At 37.5% G+C, this 21,096-nt stretch overlaps 1 protein-coding gene across 20 annotated transcripts in view; it reads right to left on the bottom strand.

Moving 5' to 3' along the window:
- The window catches only part of CFAP20DC (CFAP20 domain containing), a 240,243-nt gene that overhangs the window by 145,520 nt on the left and 73,627 nt on the right, over window positions 1–21,096 (bottom strand). For all 20 annotated transcript variants that reach the window (XM_058726364.1, XM_058726363.1, XM_058726354.1 and 17 more), the window contains one exon: window positions 11,542–11,656. In XM_058726364.1, coding sequence (XP_058582347.1) covers window positions 11,542–11,656 — 115 coding nt within the window. The remainder of the gene's footprint in view (window positions 1–11,541; window positions 11,657–21,096) is intronic.

The following is a 21,096-nucleotide window of genomic DNA, read 5'->3' as shown; positions in this document are numbered from 1 at the left end:
TCAAGAGAAAATAAAATAATAACTATATCAACCAACATTAACTGAGCGCTTACTATGGGCTTGGCACTATTCTAGGTAATAATTGTTTTGATCTAACAACTCCTCTAGGAAGCAGGTTCTTTTATGTCACCACGTAACTGATGAGAAAATGAAGCACAGAGAGATTAACTGACTTGGTCAAGGGCTCACAGACAGGAGTGACAACCAGAATTTGAATCCCTACAAACTAGCTGTAGAGACCACACTTCAACTCTAACAATATTGTGCCTATTCATGTAATTTATGAGGCAATCATCTGTTTTCCAGAACAAACATTTTTATGTAGTTGTTCCTACTTCACATAACCATTCAGGGCCAGCAAAAGAAGGCATGGGACTGCTCTTCTTTCCCCAAATTTCTTCAACATCCATATTAAACTGACAGGTGAGTAGAGTGAGAAAAACAGGTATTTTTAAATGATATTCTCAAAAAGGAAATGAAAACATTTACAAACCTTCAAATAAGCACCAGAAGGTTATAAACATTCTCTAGTATCTTAAATGTATATCTAAATGATCTTGTGTCTAAGTAAACCTGCTTCCTCTATTTCCTTCTGATTCAGTGACACTCAAGAAATTAAATACTGTTAAAAACCAAAAACTTCTATATCACTAGCTTTATGGGAAAAATGATCTTTGAAGGGAAGTTTAAAAACATTATACCACATTTTCAGTTTGTAATAAAAGCCATAACATAATCCAACAGAGTTGTGGTTAAAGAAAGTACAACTTCTAAAGAGTTGTCATTTAAATGACAAACACTGGGTATTTGAGTGGCAAAGGTTACTAAAAGATTTTGGCATTATAATTTATCATACCACTTCCTTATAGCTCCAATGAATGATTCATGCTCAATGATATTTCATACCTGAACTTCCTATTCAGATACAATTAGATATACTATACATTAATATATACTTTGGTGGCAAGACATTGATGTTCATCTGATACCATCACCAACTAAAATTATATTGAAAAAGAAGATTGATTTCAGTGAGTCTTGACTAAGTGGCTATCTCCATTGTTTAATCTGATGGTTATTAATTTTTCAAATTGCTCTTACCATTGAAAACCTAGGTTAAGGAAGGGGAAGGAAGATGGCGGTGTAGGAGGACGCTGGGCTCACCGCGCGTCCTGCCGATCACTTAGATTCCACCTACACCTGCCTAAATAACCCAGGAAACCGCCAGAGGATTAACAGAATGGAGTCTCCGGAGCCAAGCGCAGACGAGAGGCCCATGGAAGAGGGTAGGAAGGGCGGCGAGGCGGTGCGCGCTCCATGGACTGGCGGGAGGGAGCCGGGGCGGAGGGGCAGCTCGCGGCCAAGCAGAGTCCCCGAGTCTGGCAGGCAAAAGCAGAGGGGCCTGACGGACTGTGTTCTGACAGCAAGCGCGACTTAGCGTCTGGGAGGTCATAAGTTAACAGCTCTGCTCAGAAAGCGGGAAGGCTGGAGGACAAAGGGAGGGAGAGCTGCTGAGCCCCCGGATGACAGAGCTCAGTTTGGTGGGGAACAAAGGCGCTTGCCAGCGCCATCTCCCCCGCCCATTCCCCAGCCAAAATCCCAAAGAGAACCAGTTCCTGCCAGGGAACTTGCTCCCTCTGCGCAAACACCCAACTCTGTGCTTCTGCGGAGCCAAACCTCCGGCAGCGGATCTGACTCCCTCCCGCTGCCACAGGGCCCCTCCTGAAGTGGATCACCTAAGGAGAAGCGAGCTAAGCCTGCCCCTCTAGTCCCCGTGCACCTTGCCTACCCACCCCAGCTAATACGCCAGATCCCCAGCACCACAAACCTGGCAGTGTGCAAGTAGCCCAGACGGGCCACGCCACCCCACAGTGAATCCCGCCCCTAGGAGAGGGGAAGAGAAGGCACACACCAGTCTGACTGTGGCCCCAGCGGTGGGCTGGGGGCAGACATCAGGTCAGACTGCGGCCCCGCCCACCAACTCCAGTTATACACCACAGCACAGGGGAAGTGCCCTGCAGGTCCTCACCACTCCAGGGACTATCCAAAATGACCAAACGGAAGAATTCCCCTCAGAAGAATCTCCAGGAAATAACAACAGCTAATGAACTGATCAAAAAGGATTTAAATAATATAACAGAAAGTGAATTTAGAATAATAGTCATAAAATTAATCACTGGGCTTGAAAACAGTATAGAGGACAGCAGAGAATCTCTTGCCACAGAGATCAAGGGACTAAGGAACAGTCACGAGGAACTGAAAAGCGCTTTAAACGAAATGCAAAACAAAATGGAAACGATGACAGCTCGGATTGAAGAGGCAGAGAAGAGAATAGGTGAACTAGAAGATAAAGTTATGGAAAAAGAGGAAGCTGAGAGAAAGAGAGATAAAAAAATCCAGGAGTATGAGGGAAAAATTAGAGAACTAAGTGATACACTAAAAAGAAATAACATACGCATAATTGGTATCCCAGAGGAGGAAGAGAGAGGGAAAGGTGCTGAAGGGTTACTTGAAGAAATTATAGCTGAGAACTTCCCTGAACTGGGGAAGGAAAAAGGCATTAAAATCCAAGAGGCACAGAGAACTCCCTTCAGACGTAACTTGAATCGATCTTCTGCACGACATATCATAGTGAAACTGGCAAAATACAAGGATAAAGAGAAAATTCTGAAAGCAGCAAGGGATAAACGTGCCCTCACATATAAAGGGAGACCTATAAGACTCGTGACTGATCTCTCTTTTGAAACTTGGCAGGCCAGAAAGGCTTGGCATGATATCTTCAGTGTGCTAAACAGAAAAAATATGCAGCCGAGAATCCTTTATCCAGCAAGTCTGTCATTTAGAATAGAAGGAGAGATAAAGGTCTTCCCAAACAAACAAAAACTGAAGGAATTTGTCACCACGAAACCAGCCCTACAAGAGATCCTAAGGGGGATCCTGTGAGACAAAGTACCAGAGACATCACTACAAGCATAAAACATACAGACATCACAATGACTCTAAACCCGTATCTTTCTATAATAACACTGAATGTAAATGGATTAAATGCGCCAACCAAAAGACATAGGGTATCAGAATGGATAAAAAAACAAGACCCATCTATTTGCTGTCTACAAGAGACTCATTTTAGATCTGAGGACACCTTTAGATTGAGAGTGAGGGGATGGAGAACTATTTATCATGCTACTGGAAGCCAAAAGAAAGCTGAAGTAGCCATACTTATATCAGACAAACTAGACTTTAAATTAAAGGCTGTAACAAGAGATGAAGAAGGGCATTATATAATAATTACAGGGTCTATCCATCAGGAAGAGCTAACAATTATAAATGTCTATGCGCCGAATACCGGAGCCCCCAAATATATAAAACAATTACTCATAAACATAAGCAATCTTATTGATAAGAATGTGGTCATTGCAGGGGACTTTAACACCCCACTTACAGAAATGGATAGATCATCTAGACACACAGTCAATAAAGAAACAAGGGCCCTGAATGGTACACTGGATCAGATGGACTTGACAGATATATTTAGAACACTGCATCCCAAAGCAACAGAATATACTTTCTTCTCGAGTGCACATGGAACATTCTCCAAGATAGATCATATACTGGGTCACAAAACAGCCCTTCATAAGTTTACAAGAATTGAAATTATACCATGCATACTTTCAGACCACAATGCTATGAAGCTTGAAATCAACCACAGGAAAAATCTGGAAAACCTCCAAAAGCATGGAGGTTAAAGAACACCCTACTAACGAATGAGTGGGTCAACCAGGCAATTAGAGAAGAAATTAAAAAATATATGGAAACAAACGAAAATGAAAATACAACAATCCAAATGCTTTGGGACGCAGCGAAGGCAGTCTTGAGAGGAAAATACATTGCAATCCAGGCCTATCTCAAGAAACAAGAAAAATCCCAAATACAAAATCTAACAGCACACCTAAAGGAAATAGAAGCAGAACAGCAAAGGCAGCCTAAACCCAGCAGAAGAAGAGAAATAATAAAGATCAGAGCAGAAATAAATAATATAGAATCTAAAAAAACTGTAGAGCAGATCAACGAAACCAAGAGTTGGTTTTTTGAAAAAATAAACAAAATTGACAAACCTCTAGCCAGGCTTCTCAAAAAGAAAAGGGAGATGACCCAAATAGATAAAATCATGAATGAAAATGGAATTATTACAACCAGTCCCTCAGAGATACAAACAATTATCAGGGAATACTATGAAAAATTATATGCCAACAAATTGGACAACCTGGAAGAAATGGACAAATTCCTAAACACCCACACTCTTCCAAAACTCAATCAGGAGGAAATAGAAAGCTTGAACAGACCCATAACCAGCGAAGAAATTGAATCAGTTATCAAAAATCTCCCAACAAATAAGAGTCCAGGACCAGATGGCTTCCCAGGGGAGTTCTACCAGACGTTTAAAGCAGAGATAATACCCATCCTTCTCAAGCTATTCCAAGAAATAGAAAGGGAAGGAAAACTTCCAGACTCATTCTATGAAGCCAGTATTACTTTGATTCCTAAACCAGACAGAGAGACCCAGTAAAAAAAGGGAACTACAGGCCAATATCCCTGATGAATATGGATGCAAAAATGCTCAATAAGATACTAGCAAATCAAATTCAACAGCATATAAAAAGAATTATTCACCATGATCAAGTGGGATTCATTCCTGGGATGCAGGGCTGGTTCAACATTCGCAAATCAATCAACGTGATACATCACATTAACAACAAAAAAAGAGAAGAACCATATGATCCTGTCAATCGATGCAGAAAAGGCCTTTGACAAAATCCAGCACCCTTTCTTAATAAAAACCCTTGAGAAAGTCGGGATAGAAGGAACATACTTAAAGATCATAAAAGCCATTTATGAAAAGCCCACAGCTAACATCATCCTCAAAGGGGAAAAACTGAGAGCTTTTCCCCTGAGATCAGGAACACGACAGGGATGCCCACTCTCACTGCTGTTGTTTAACACAGTGCTGGAAGTTCTAGCTTCAGCAATCAGACAACAAAAGGGAATCAAAGGCATCAAAATTGGCAAAGATGAAGTCAAGCTTTCGCTTTTTGCAGATGACATGATATTATACATGGAAAATCCGATAGACTCCACCAAAAGTCTGCTAGAACTGATACATGAATTCAGCAAAGTTGCAGGATACAAAATCAATGTACAGAAATCAGTTGCATTCTTATACACTAACAATGAAGCAACAGAAAGACAAATAAAGAAACTGATCCCATTCACAATTGCACCAAGAAGCATAAAATACCTAGGAATAAATCTAACCAAAGATGTAAAAGATCTGTATGCTGAAAACTATAGAAAGCTTATGCAGGTAATTGAAGAAGATATAAAGAAATGGAAAGACATTCCCTGCTCATGGATTGGAAGAATAAATATTGTCAAAATGTCAATACTACCCAAAGCTATCTACACATTCAATGCAATCCCAATCAAAATTGCACCAGCATTCTTCTCGAAACTAGAACAAGCCATCCTAAAATTCATATGGAACCACAAAAGGCCCCGAATAGCCAAAGTAATTTTGAAGAAGAAGACCAAAGCAGGAGGCATCACAATCCCAGACTTTAGCCTCTACTACAAAGCTGTCATCATCAAGACAGCATGGTATTGGCATAAAAACAGACACATAGACCAATGGAATCGAATAGAAACCCCAGAACTAGACCCACAAACGTATGGCCAACTCATCTTTGACAAAGCAGGAAAGAACATCCAATGGAAAAAAGACAGTCTCTTTAACAAATGGTGCTGGGAGAACTGGACAGCAACATGCAGAAGGTTGAAACTAGACCACTCTCTCACACCATTCACAAAAATAAACTCAAAATGGATAAAGGACCTGAATGTGAGACAGGAGACCATCAAAACCCTAGAGGAGAAAGCAGGAAAAGACCTCTCTGACCTCAGCCGTAGCAATTTCTTACTTGACACATCCCCAAAGGCAAGGGAATTAAAAGCAAAAATGAACTACTGGGACCTTATGAAACTAAAAAGCTTCTGCACAGCAAAGGAAACAACCAACAAAACTAAAAGGCAACCAACGGAATGGGAAAAGATATTTGCAAACGACATATCGGACAAAGGGCTAGTATCCAAAATCTATAAAGAGCTCACCAAACTCCACACCCGAAAAACAAATAACCCAGTGAAGAAATGGGCAGAAAACATGAATAGACACTTCTCTAAAGAAGACATCCAGATGGCCAACAGGCACATGAAAAGATGTTCAACGTCGCTCCTTATCAGGGAAATACAAATCAAAACCACACTCAGATATCACCTCACGCCAGTCAGAGTGGCTAAAATGAACAAATCAGGAGACTATAGATGCTGGAGAGGATGTGGAGAAACGGGAACCCTCTTGCACTGTTGGTGGGAATGCAAATTGGTGCAGCCGCTCTGGAAAGCAGTGTGGAGGTTCCTCAGAAAATTAAAAATAGACCTACCCTATGACCCAGCAATAGCACTACTAGGAATTTACCCAAGGGATACAGGAGTACTGATGCATAGGGGCACTTGTACCCCAATGTTTATAGCAGCACTCTCAACAATAGCCAAATTATGGAAAGAGCCTAAATGTCCATCAACTGATGAATGGATAAAGAAATTGTGGTTTATATACACAATGGAGTACTATGTGGCAATGAGAAAAAATGAAATATGGCCTTTTGTAGCAACGTGGATGGAACTGGACAGTGTGATGCTAAGTGAAATAAGCCATGCAGAGAAAGACAGATACCATATGGTTTCACTCTTATGTGGATCCTGAGAAACGTAACAGAAACCCATGGGGGAGGGGAAGGAAAAAAAAAAAGGGGGTTAGAGTGGGAGAGAGCCAAAGCATAAGAGACTCTTAAAAACTGAGAACAAACTGAGGGTTGATGGGGGGTGGGAGGGAGGGTAGGGTGGGTGATGGGTATTGAGGAGGGCACCTTTTGGGATGAGCACTGGGTGTTTATGGAAACCAATTTGACAGTAACTTTCATATATTAAAAAAAAATTAATAAATAAATAAACATTAAAAAAAAGAAAACGTAAGTTAAAAGAAGAAATTGTTGTAATTTAAATGTTAAAGTGAATCACTCATAATTAAGAATAACATGAAAAATAAAACTTTTTATTTGAAAGGTTGAATATTTAATGGTAACTGGAATAGTAAGTGGCCTATACATAAATATTCATATTGGTGTGGCTATAAGAATATTTATTTGCTGCCTTTGGCTATGTAAAGGTTTTAGCTAAAGAACCAAGCAAAGCGGACTATTTAGCAATTACCCTCTAAATTGAGGTTGCAAACTGTATGCTCAGAGGGCCTATGCAGATAACCCAAATGTATGAAGCAGGAAGGGTCTGAGTGCACCTGCATTCTTTATGAGTGGCGAGGACTAAACTTCACACAGAGCTCAAAGCTCTTTTAAAAGTGTTCAGTTGCCACTCGGCTTCAGCTGACTGCTCACTGCACAACAGACAATATTGACAATTTCTGATTTATAAATGTTAGCTAAAGAGCTTTAAAAATACTGCGCTTCAAAGTTTACCACCAAAGTATCTACAGTTCCTAAGAAAGTAGATGTGAAGAAAGTTTTGGCAAAAAGCAGAGAACTAGAGCAACACCACACCAACACCAAGGAGGATCCTAGCAATGGCATTCTGAATGGGTGGTGCTCGCTCTCATCTTACTTCTTGCTATAGAAGGTTCCCCTAAAACACGGCTCAGCTTTAATTCGATAAGGGCCCAATGGGAATAGACTGCATTAACAGTGGAAATGAAAGACACTCTGCTGCTGTAGCATCTCTTGGATTGAGGGGAAAGGAGTATAAGTTTTAGAACTGAATTTTTAAATATCTGTTTGAATAGTACAGAATACTTCTGGGATTATCAAGCACACTTAGAAAGGTACATGACAAACTCATTTATTTTCTCTCCCATGTCAGGAGACACAGTAAGATTTGCCAATTTGGTTGAACAAATATTTATGGAGCACTTACTACATGCCATGTACTTATAGGGACTAGGGATAAAAGTCAAGACAAGCTTATAGTCTAAAGGCGGGGAGATACATAAGCAAATATGATTTAGGTGCAGACTGAAGAAGGGTTATGAAGATCATGAATTTGTGAATGGCAATGGTGAACTATACCCCAAATATCTAAACCACAGAGGGGATATCATGGAGGGCTTCCTGGAAGATATAGCAACTAAAGACCAAACTGAAGCTATAATCCTTATCTATGACTTAAGACTGTGCCAGGCACTGTTCTAAAAGCCTCATGTTTATATACTTGTGTAAATCTCCACAACAATCTTAATAGGATGTATATCTCATATTATCTGCATTTTATAGATGAGGAAAATGAACAGAAACTTGCACAGGGTCACATAACTAGTAACTCTCAGAATTCAGATACCATGCTCTTAACTTCTATATATTACTTATGGGTTTGTATTTAACAAAATATAAAATAATTAGAATACATTACAAGCAGTTATGACTTGGTGATTTCACTGGGATGGGGAATGCTATAGAAAAAAATGTCTTATCTTTGCTTATTGCTTAGGACTATCTCAAATGTAAGTGAACAATTCTTTCCAGATTCAACCAGAACACTATAGAAAAAATATTTTATCTTCGCTTATTGCTTAGAACTATCTCAAATATAAGTGAACAATTCTTTCTAGATTCAACCACATTGAGGAAAAACTTCTAGATATGTTACAAATATTATGACTGCTTTGCCTTTTAAAATTTAGCATGAGCTTAAACTTACCTAAAATAGCGACCAATTTGCTTTCTTCATACCAGGATTTTTAAAAAACTACATGTAACTATTCTCCACTGAGTCATCTAACTGGAGAGTGGGAAGATGAGGTAGATGAATCAAAGAACACTGCCCCACAGGACCTATTACACATATTACTATTTATTTTTTAGTTTCGGCAGTACACTTCTTATATCGTTAGATACCTGGTGCTGCTAGCACAAATTCACGTGACTTATTTGTTAAATAAGAAATATTGGTCAATCAAGTTCACTTGCGATGTTACCAAGGTTCACTTGTAAAGAAAGATAGTATTTGATTTTCAAATACTGTATTCCTACAAATAACACTGTTTGTGTGTGTCTGTGTGTGTGTGTGTGTGTGTGTGTGTGTGTATTATAGCCATGTACAGAATGATCAGTTAAAATTTAAGAAAATAACTAGGACTTCAGTTAATTAACTGACAAAGGGGACTGAACCCACAAAGCAAGGTAAAGACAGATTTGATTCATTTAACTGCACACAGAAAAGTGTATTGGTCTCACATACAATTTAACTCTTGGAAACTACATAACATTGAACTCTAAAAAATCTTAGATGAATAAGGAAATCATACTTAAACATAGAAGGGTGAATGCAATTTTATATTATTATAAATGAATTATGCACCACTAATTGCCCTGTTACAGACTTCAACTCTATTACAAATACAGTGAGTTTTACATTGCCTTCTTACATTTGCATGTTGTCAGAGGACTTTTATTTCTACTCAAAGAACTCCCTTTAGCATTTATTGTAAGACAGGTTTAGTGGTAATGAATTCCATCAGCTTTTGTTTGTCTGGGAAAGTCTTTATCCCTCCATTGTTTCTGAAAGACAGCTTTGGTATCGTATTCTTGGTTGATTTTAAGTTTTTTTTTTTTTTAATATTTATCAGTATCTCTTTTATATTTATCATATTCTCTTCTGGCCTGAAAGGCTTCTGTTGAAAAATCTCCCCATAGTTTTATGGGAATTCCTTTGTATGTAACTTCTCTCTTTTCTCTTGTTGCTTTTAAAATTCTTTCTTTGACTCAACATGTAATTGTAATATGTCTGTGTAGTCTTATTTGGGGTCCTTTGGGCCTCTTGGATCTGGATATCTATTTCTCTCCCCAGGTTTGGGAAGTTTTGAGCCATTACTGATTTAAATACACTTTCTATCCTTTTCTCTTTCTCTTCTTCTTCTGGAATTCCCATAATGTGAATATTGGGAATATTCCCATAATGTAAATTTTCCTTATGTCTCATAATTCTCATGGGTTTTTTCACTCTTTGTCATTTCATTTCACTTTTTACTCCCCTGACTGGATAATTTTAATTGCCTTGTCCTCCAGGTCACTCATTCTTTTTTCTGCACGGTTGAATCGCTTTTGAAGCTCTCTATTGAATTCTTCAGTTCAACTTCCTATATTTTTCAGCTCTAGCATTTTTATTAGTTTATTTTTGATGTTTTCTATTCCTTTGTCAAAACTCCTGTGCTGTGTGTAGTTTGTTTTCCTAAGTTCATTGAGTTGTCTGTCTGTATGTTCTTGTAGGTCACCAAATTTCTTTAAGAAGATTATTCTGGGGGCGTCTGAGTGGCTCAGTCGGTTGGGCGTCCGACTTCAGCTCAGGTCATGATCTCACGGTTTGTGGGTTCGAGCACTGCATCGGGCTCTGTGCTGACAGTGCAGAGCCTGGACCCTGTTTCGGATTCTGTCTCCCTCTCTCTCTGCCCCACCCCTGTTCACACTCTGTCTCTGTCTCAAGAATAAATAAACATTAAAAAAAAAGAAGATTATTCTGAATTCTTTGTCTGACACATCACAGATCTCCATTTGTTTAGAATCAATTATTAGAGCTTTATTAGTTTCCAGGTGTCATATTCACCTGACTTTTCATGATCCTTCCTTATACTGGCGTCCATACATTTGAGTAAGTGGTAAAAGGTTTCTTCTAAAATAAATGTATTTAAGATCCCCAAAGGTGAGTTATTTAAAGGAAAGTATTAATCACAGGTTGTACACAAACATGGTAAAGTCATGAGAGTAGTACTAAAATAACTGAAGTTTGAGAAAGACTAGTCAAGTCATATCAGGCTCAAATTTCTTGGCCTGTAACCTACAGTTTACATCTCCATACATTATTGCTGCTTTATGTCTTAGAGGTTACACAATAGGCATAAAATCTCCCAACCTATATCTGACTGTTGTATTACAGGACTGCTGTTTCCTTAAGGCTATTTTTTGAAAATCTGGCCACAATGATTAATCATTCTTTGTTCTCCAAATGTGTACCAATTTCCAGCCTTCAAGCTTCTGTTCATGCTGTTCCTTCTGCTTGGAATGCTCACTTCCCTTCTCTAGCTGTTGAATTCTTACAGTCCTTCAAAGGCCCAACTAACTGTAATCTTCTTCATACAGCCTTTCCTCATCCTGCAGTTAGATGGGCTTCTTTCCCTTTGATGATACCAGTAGAACTTCTCTCTTCACTGAGCTTCTTATCAGTTTTGGTAATATTCCAGATGCTCAAATAATTATATTCTCCCACCTAGTGGATTTCAAGCTCTTTCATGGGAGGGAAAGGAAGAGTATGCATTTTATTCATTTTTATATACTTAACAAAGTACCTTATACACAGAGTAGGCCCATAATTAGTATTTGCTGAATTTAAATTTAATATTTTAAGCAACATTCATGTGACACTTACAATTTTGCGCTTGATCATGAAAAGTGGGATTTTTGCATGGAGAGGAGTTGAGGACAGTTCCTTATGGACCGTTGATAAATACAATCTTCTTTTAATGTTCCCTAAATCAGTAATTCTGAAAAAAGAAAGAAGAGAGAAAGATTTTCATCAATATAATAACCACCGCTTTGGATAATCATCAAAATGATATAGTTTATCATATAGGCCCTTTCCAATAGGGAGATCAAACACAGAATTTAAGAACTGCCTTTTTTTTTCCTTTCAAGGAGTAATAAAGTTTCTTCCTTAAATTCAAAGTGCTCACAAGCCTGAATGTATAAATTCACTTAATATGCTAATTTATTTCAGTACTCTACACTAGATTTCCACAGTCTTCTAGCCTATGAAAAAATTCAATTTGTATGAACTGAGAAACTGCTAGCTTTTAATAACCATTGCTTGTTCCAGCCCCTTAAGCTTGTGTTATCTTGGGACATACTGTCACCTACTAAATAGGAAAACATTATGGGTTTCTTTCCCTAGAAATGCACCTGTCATTTTATATAGGCTCTTAGTCTGCTTAGAGACAGACACAAAACACTGACTGTCGGTTTCACTTCCTAAGCACATATCTTCAAACCAGAATTATAATACACAAGTTTATTGCTCACTATTCAGGTCAAGCCGCTGTGATACCAAGGACACTGAATTTGAACATCTTTAATAGATTTAGACCACAGCCATGATCACAAAGATTAGGTTTGCTTCAAATTGATAGAGGCTCATTTTTATGTTCTGCTTCCTTTAGGTCTCAGAGGCAACAGGAGGCTTAAAATCTCCAAACCTGTCTCAGGCTGCTATATGGTAGAGTTGATGCTTATTAAAGACTGTCTTTTTACCGGAGAATAGTGATGTTTCTACCATTTTTAGCAACTTTATCTACATGTACAAACTGCTAATTTTCTACAATTAGTAATCCCCCAAGCTGACAACATTTCATTCAAATGAACTACTATTAATATTTACAGTGTAATTAAATATTTTAAGTCAACATAGCCTTTTCTTTTTTAAAAGATGTTTATTTATTTCACTTGATCTTAGCCAAAAGGCTGAGAAGCGGTAAGATGTTTATTTATTTATTTGGAAAGAGAGAGAGAGTGTGCATGCAAGTGTGGGGGGGGGGGGTAGAGAGAGAGAGAGAGAGAGAGAGAGAGAGAGAGAGAGAGAGAGAATCCCAAGCAGGCTCTGTGCTATCAGCGCAGAGTGCAATATAGGGCTTGATCTTACAAATTGTGAGATCATGACCTGAGAGCCAAAATCAAGAGTCAGATGCTTACCCAACTGAGCCACTCAGGTGCTCCAACATGGCCTTTTCTATAGCTTTTCCTTATCTCCCTTCCTACTTTTCTAATCTCATTATTTCTTCCTCTAAAACACATATTCTTCTGTAGAAAAACTATCAGTGAACAATGTTAAGAATAAATACAGTAAAAATTAGATGAGATGAATTCAGAGTATGCCCCACCTAAAAATTATACCCTACCTGCACTAAACAATACTATAAATTTATTTAAAAAGCAATAAAGCCTTTCAATCCATAGTCAGAGGTAAGGTTAAAATGCAAAAGTGTTAAGCTTACTGCAGTTTTATATTTAGATGTATAAGTAAATATAGTATAATATTTGCCCCAAGGCAGTGTCTTCAAAGTGAGATGAGCATACAGGGAGGTGGGGTGGTTAGAGCTATCTTTCATCCCATCCTTTACAAATGTTATTTTTGTGCACATTTCCAAATAAATGTGTTTTTGAAATAAATAAATGTACCTATGTGGTTAGTGTGCTCAAACATTTTACCAATAGGATCAAATATGTTTGGAAAGCATTGTCATGTTATTAGGTCTCTTGTGTAAGAAGCTCTGATTAGAAAAATAGAAGGAAAACCATATTGGGATTCTGGAAAAGGAGAGGGAAGAAAAAGTTCCTTCACATCATACAAAAAGTTTGGTTGCACCAACCAAAACTCAGTTGAGCACAATCTTATTAAAGCTCTGCTTTGCTTATAGAGAAAAGACTATGTCATTTTTATTTGAATTGGTAAGGATCAAACTCCAGAAGAATGTTTGAGCAGACTACCATTTTATCAACATATAGAACTACAGGAACATTCATTCATTCACATAGTTAAGAAAAAGCTCACTGAACCAGACAGTATCCTGGGAGTACACTGGGGAATATGATGGTGAGAAAAGCAAGGTAAAAAAGGAGAAAGAGAAAAAATAAATGCCAGTTCTCCTAAATGCAATGAAGAAAACAAAGAAGAGACGGAATTAGAAAACATCAAGAAATGATCTACTTTATAATAAAGCCAGCAGGGTTAGGTAGGACCTAGCAGGTAAAAAGAGGGCATAAAGTAGAAAGGGCAGCCTAGAGCCAAATCATGCAGGGTCTTTAGCCAAGGTAAAGGGTTTTATAAATTTACTGTTCACACTGGGAGAGTCAACATTCCACCTTGCATGATGAATGGATATCATAAAAACAAATAATTATAGTCTCTTTGATTTCTTTATTTTATATGTATAACTGAAATGAGGATTTTAGAGTACAATCTCATGTGCTTTGATAAATGTATACACTGATATAATCACCACTCCAAACAAAATATAGAACATTTCCATCACCTTAGAAAGTTCTCTCTTGGCCCCCTCTCATCAATCATCACTCCTGATTTCTAACATCATGTCTAAGTTTTGTCTGTTCTCAAAATTCTTATAAGTGAAATGGTGTAGCATATACTCTTCTGTGACTGGCTTCTTTCACTTAACATGACATTTTTGAGATTTATCCATGTTGTAACATGCACCAATGGTTCATTTCTTTAATTGCTGAGGCTTGTATGGCTATGCAATTTATCTATCCATTCTCTTGTTGATGGATACTTATTTCCGGTATGGGTTTTTCATAAATAAGACCTGTCTGAATATGCCTGTGAGTTTTTTTGAGAACAAGTATTTTCATTCTCTTGATAACTAGGAATGGGATTACTGGGTAGTTGGGGAATAAATATGTATAATTTTATAGATTCTATAGATATTTTATAGGTTTCTCATAAATAAGACCTGTCTGAATATGCCTGTAGAGTCTTTTTGTGAACAAGTATTTTTATTCTCTTGATAACTAGGAATGGGATTACTGGGTAGTTGGGGAATAAGTAAGTACAATTTTATAAAAATAATTCTCCAAAGTGGTTGCAGTGGTTCCATACTCTCAACAACTTTTGGTACTAGCAGACTTTAATGTTAGCCAATTCTGGTTGGTATGAACAAATATCATTGTGATTTTATTTGCATTTGTCTTATGAATAATGACACTGACTACTTTTTTTTTTTTTTTTTAATAAGCTTTACGCCCAACATGGGACTCAAACTCACAACCCTGAGATCAAGAGTCGCTCACTTCAATGACCAAGCCAGCCAGGTACTCTCACCTTGACCACTTTTACATGTGTTTACTGGTATGTCTTGTGTAATGTCTATTAAGTCATTTGCTCAACTTTATTGGGTTGTTTTCTTATAATTATTTATATATTTTGGATATTTGTCCTTTGTCATATATATGCATTGTGAATACTTTCTTGCCTATTATAATGGTATCTTTTGTTAACCTTTTATTTGGAAATAATTTCTCACACAAAAGTATCAATAGTACACAGAAACTCATATACACATTATATTAGCTTATTGCTTAATGATACCTTTTGATTAGAAGTTTTTAATTTCATGAAGTCCAGCTTATCATTATTTACAGTCGCACTTTCTATTTCCTAAAAAATCCCTGCCTAGCCCAAAGTTGCAAAGAAGATACTTTTCTACGCTTTCTTCTAGATCTTTATAGTTTTAGTTTTTCATTCTATGATCCATCCAATATTAATTTCAGTATATTATGTGAGGTAGTGGGTGTGGTTCTTTCTGTATGTTTATCAAGTTGTCCCAGCACTATTTGTTAAAGATTCTCCTTTTCCAAATTGAAATGCCATGGTACTTTGCTGAAAATCAATTGTATATGTGTGAGTGTGGATCTATTTCTGGGCTTTCTATGGATCCATTTGTTTCATTTATCCATTCTTCCCCCAATGTCACACTGTCTTGATCACTCTGGATTTGTAGTAAGTCTTGAAAGTAGATGAAGAAACTCTTCAACTTTTTGTTTGTTTTTTTGTTTTTTTGTTTTTTGAGGTTCATTAGGCCCTTGCTTTTCCAGATAGATTTTAGGATCCACTTATCATTTTCTATAAAAAAAAGTTGTTAAGAGTTTTGGATTGTGTTGAATCTATAAGATCAATTTGGGGAGAACAATATTGAGTTACCCAATCCACTTACATGGTATTTATTATGTATTTGTTTAGGCCTTGTTTAATTTCTTTCACAATATTTTACAGCTTTAATTTTAGAAGTCTTGTGCAGCTTTTGTTAAATTTATTCCTAAGTATTTTGTTTTTTGATGTGATTGAAGATAATTGGTACTAGTATATAAAAATTTCATCGATTTTTGTATATAATTATTTCTGTGACCTTGCTTAATTCACACATTACTTTTAGTAGTTGTTTTGTAGATTCCTGAGGATTTTATACATAAACAATCATGTCTTCAGTGAATAAAGACTTTATTTCTGTTTTTTTCAATATTTTTATTTTTTATTTTTTTCTTGCATTACTGCACTGGTTAGCACCTTCAGCATATACTAAATTGAAATGATGAGAGCAGAAAACCTTGCCTTGTTCCTAATCATAAGGGAAAAATGTTCACTATGGTTCCATTACATATCATGTTAGATGTAAGTTCCCTTTAACATATTTGAGGATCTTGTCTTTTCTATTTCTAGTTTTTTTAAAGGTTTTTTTTTTTTTTAATTCATGAAAGGGTATGGAATTCTGTCCAATGCTTTTTCTGCATTGAGATAGTCCTGTTGTGTTTCTCCTTTATTCTGTCCATATTTTGAATTATACTGATTGACTTCCAAATGTGAAACCAACCTTGTATTCTTGGTATAAATTTCAATTATGCTAGTATTTTGTTGAAGAATTTTACACCTGTGTTCATGAGGTACATTGGTTTGTATTTTCTCATGATATTTATATCAGGTTTTGATAACAGAGTTAAGCTAATCCCATAAAGTGATTTGGGAAGAGTTTCCTCCTCTTCTATTGTCTGAAAATTTATTTAAAATGGTGCTAGTTTATTTATTTTTATTTTTAAATGTTTATTTCTCTATTTTGAGGAGGGTAGGGGCACAGAGAGAGGAAGAGAGAGAATCCCAAGCAGGTTCCATGCTGTCAGTGCAGAGCCAGATGCAGAGCTCCATCTCACCAACTGTGAGATCATGACCTGAGCTGAAATCCGGAGTCGGATGCTTAATCAAATGAGCCACCCAGGTGCCCTAAAATGGTGCTAGTTTAAATGTTAATAGAATTAATGTAAGTCTAAAGCTTTCTTTGTGGGAAGATTTTGGTTATATATTCAATTTAACAGATTATGAGGCTATTCAGATTTCTAATTTTTGTTGTTTCAGTTTTAATACATTGTGATTTTATTGCCTTAAAGTTGTTCATATTATTCCCTTTATTATCACTTAACATTAGTAGGATCTGTAGTGGTATCCTGTCTCTCATTCTTGACATTGGTAATTTGTGACTTCTCTCTTTTTATTATTCAATCCCTCTATGGTTTATTAAGTTTAACTTTTTAATTTTTTTTTTTTTTTCAACATTTTTAATTTATTTTGGGACAGAGAGAGACAGAGCATGAACGGGGGAGGGGCAGAGAGAGAGGGAGACACAGAATCGGAAACAGGCTCCAGGCTCCGAGCCATCAGCCCAGAGCCTGACGCGGGGCTCGAACTCACGGACCGCGAGATCGTGACCTGGCTGAAGTCGGATGCTTAACCGACTGCGCCACCCAGGCGCCCCAAGTTTAACTTTTTAAAGAAACAACTCTTGGCTTTGTAGAATTTCTCTATTCTTTGTTTTCAATTTTATTGATTCTTGGTTCTATGTTTATTTCTTTCCTTCTACTTATTTTGGGTTTAATTTGTTCTGTTTTTCCCCCTTCACTTCTTCGGGTGGAAAGTTAGATAATTAATTTTAAACCTCTCTCTTTTCTCATACAAACGTTTAAAACTTATAAAGCTTTCCTCTAAGCATTATGTTAGCTGTCTCTCACAAATTCTGATATGTTGTACTATAATTTTCATTCAGTTTGAAATATTTTCTAATTTCCCAAATGATTTCTTCTTTGAATCTTGGGTTACTCAGATGTGTGCTATTTAATTTCCAAATAGTACAGTCTTTCCTATATATTGCATTGCTATTGATTTTTAATTTAATTCCATTGTGGTCAGAAAACATACTTTGTTAAGTTTCCTTTTTAAAAAAATGTAATAAGACATTGTTTGATTCAGAATATGACTGATGGATGGTCTACATGCACTTGCATTTCTTATTTTTTTTATTTTAAAACTTTAAAACATTAAAAACTACTTTCCCCAAGTCTACTCAGTACTGATCCATTTATCTATAGGCCATTCTTTCATATTTCTGGGCAAGTCTGGCACCCAGATCACAATTTTCTTCTGCCACCATTCTGGGTAACTTTATCTACACAAGAGAGCAAAATTTAATTTAAACTTAAACCTTTTCCACCATGACAATCAACACATCTATTCCATTTTAGCACCTTATACAGATAGCCCTACTTTGTAGCCCATCATCACTAGGAATTGTTCAACTTCAAGGTCTCCATTTCAAATTTTCTTCCTGATTTCATTAATTCATTCAACTAGCATTCAGTCAATGCCTTAACAGCACAACACAAGGCACCAGAGATATGGAAGTAGCTAAGTTGCAGAAATCATTCTTCAGTGTGGAAGGAAAAATAAACATTCTTCAGTAGCTGTTTTAGCACATTTCATAGACGTTATCTTATTAGGTCTCACAAAAATCCTTCACTAAAGGCAGTATATTCATTCTCCATTTTGTAGATAGGGAAATTAGACTCCATAAACTAAGGAAGCTACTAGTGTATGGAAATACAGCTAGGTAAGTAGCAGAATGTTAAAATTGCCTCTTTAAAATCCACCACGATTTCTGTGATATGACTGTATGGTCACTACCATAATAGCCTGAAGCTCTTTCATTCATTCATGCTCAGTGGCCACTATTTGCCACATGCTGTGCTGGCAGTGACAAGGCTGCCTTGGTGCCGTCCTCGCAGAACCACAGCCAAACACTTTCAACACAATACTTGTTCATCTGATAAAAACCACATACCCTTTTGCTTCTCCCCTTATCACTCTTTTAAAACCATTTCCTGCTCAATTCTGGCTTCCAGTCTGGATCCAATTTTCTAATAGGTCACAAACATGTGTCTTAAACTATGACTCCAGTTAAAGCCTCCTGAAAGGATGATCCAAAGCTAGAAAGATGAGTGTAGTAATCCACTAGAATGTGGTAATTCATCTAAAGAAAAAATATCTACCAAATTTCAGAAGGTCTTTGTGCTTGGCACACAATCAGAACAAGTGACTTAGACTTCAGTTCTTGATGTATGCATTCCTCAAAGAAAAGGTAGTGATATTATTATTAAATATCTATTAGGGGTGTCTGGGTGGCTCAGTTGGTTAAGTGTCCAACTCGATCTCGGCTCAGGTCATGATCTCACAGGTCCTGAGACTGAGCCCTGCATCGGGCTCTGTGCTGACAGTGCAGAGCCTGCTTGGGATTCTCTCTCTCCCTCTCTCTCTCTCTGCCCCTGCCCTATTTGTGCATGTTCTCTCTTTCCCTAAAAAAACAAAACAAAACAAAACAAAAAAAACCCCAAAAACCTTAAAAAATAAATATCTATTATGTATTGAACATTTCCTATATGCCAACACTGTATTAAGTATTCTAGATGCATTATCTCACAATGCTCTCATAAACCCCACAAGATGTCTATTAGTATTATCTCTACTTAACAGATGAGGAAACTGAAGCTTTAGTTCTCAGACATCTAGCAGAATGCAGATTTAAACTCAGATCTAATTGATCCTAGTACCTACTACATTCTTAACAAGATGCTGATCTTCTTTTGGGCAGACAGTGCCTATAAAAACATCCATAGTAGAAGAATCTTTGCTCCTGGGAACAAAATATTTAGCATCTGGTAACTAAGACTGTTTGGCTGGACAGAACCCATGTTTGCCTTTGTAAGTATGTGTGTGCATGTGCACACACATTCCATTCACAAATTCTTCTTTTAAAAATTTGTAAAAAAACAGAAATAAAGACAACACCCCTCTGATTCAGGAACTATTATCTTGCAATTAAAAGCTCGTAGGTTAGGGGCGCCTGGGTGGCGCAGTCGGTTGAGCGTCCGACTTCAGCCAGGTCACGATCTCGCGGTCCGTGAGTTCGAGCCCCGCGTCAGGCTCTGGGCTGATGGCTCGGAGCCTGGAGCCTGTTTCCGATTCTGTGTCTCCCTCTCTCTCTGCCCCTCCCCCGTTCATGCTCTGTCTCTCTCTGTCCCAAAAATAAATAAAAAACGTTGAAAAAAAAATTAAAAAAAAAAAAAAAAGAGAAATAAAAGCTCGTAGGTTAATCTGACTTTCTTAATTTTCATGTTCTTGGAGGTCACTTCACCGTGCCACCATAGGCTTCATATACTTACAGTCCTCTCAGTTATTAGTGAGGAACCCTGTGAATCACTGATTCTGCCCTGTTTTGAACATCTGGACTTCACTGTTCCAATTAGCTGTCAGGCTGAGGAAAGGACACAGGTGCAAGTAGTTTACTGGAGAGCTGATTCCATGAAACAGGAATGAAGGAAGAGGGAGAGTAAGACAATAAAAGAGGAAAAGCCAAGATAAGAATGCGCTGTCAACAATACTGCTATAGACCACAGGGGCTGCATCCCACCAGGATGTCCAGGACCATGGAAACATGTACAGAGCATCTCCCAGAAGTGTCCACTTGAAGAGAGGAGGTGGGAGCATATATTCTCTACCTTCCAACTCCCCGCAATGGTTAAGGGTTGCCTTGGGGGACCTAACCTCCCTAGTATTTTCAGGCTATGCCTATTTGTGGGTGGAGTAGTAGGCTCCCACAACATCAAACAAAGTCCTGGATGGCACTTTATATGGGAAGCTATCCAAGCAAGCTTGCTCCAAACCACCCACTGCAGCTGCAGCTGATATCGGACATGGACCCAGAGGACGTGACATGGAACACTGGAGTGGGCTGCCACAATGACAATACCAGCATGCTTTCTACTTAAACATACTCTCCCTCCTGTTGTTTTTTGGTGCCTTTGCTTATGCGTTTCCCTTGAAAGCCCCTTCTCTGATTATGCCAGCTGAAATTATATTCATCCATCACAGTTTGGGTTGTAATGCTACCTCCTCCCTGAAAACACCTCAGACTCCAAATTAAAAATAATTACATCTTTTTTTTTTTTTTACTCACCAAAGCATGTTTTTCAACCTCTATTACTGAATTTCTTTCATTCCCTCTTGGTGTTCTAGGTCAGTAACTACAGTCCACTTTAT

Source organism: Neofelis nebulosa, chromosome 4, assembly GCF_028018385.1.
Source record: "Neofelis nebulosa isolate mNeoNeb1 chromosome 4, mNeoNeb1.pri, whole genome shotgun sequence".
In the NCBI taxonomy this organism is placed as follows: domain Eukaryota; kingdom Metazoa; phylum Chordata; class Mammalia; order Carnivora; family Felidae; genus Neofelis; species Neofelis nebulosa.
The sequence above is the reverse complement of the archived record's forward strand: the minus strand, read 5'-3'. Positions and strand labels throughout refer to the sequence as shown.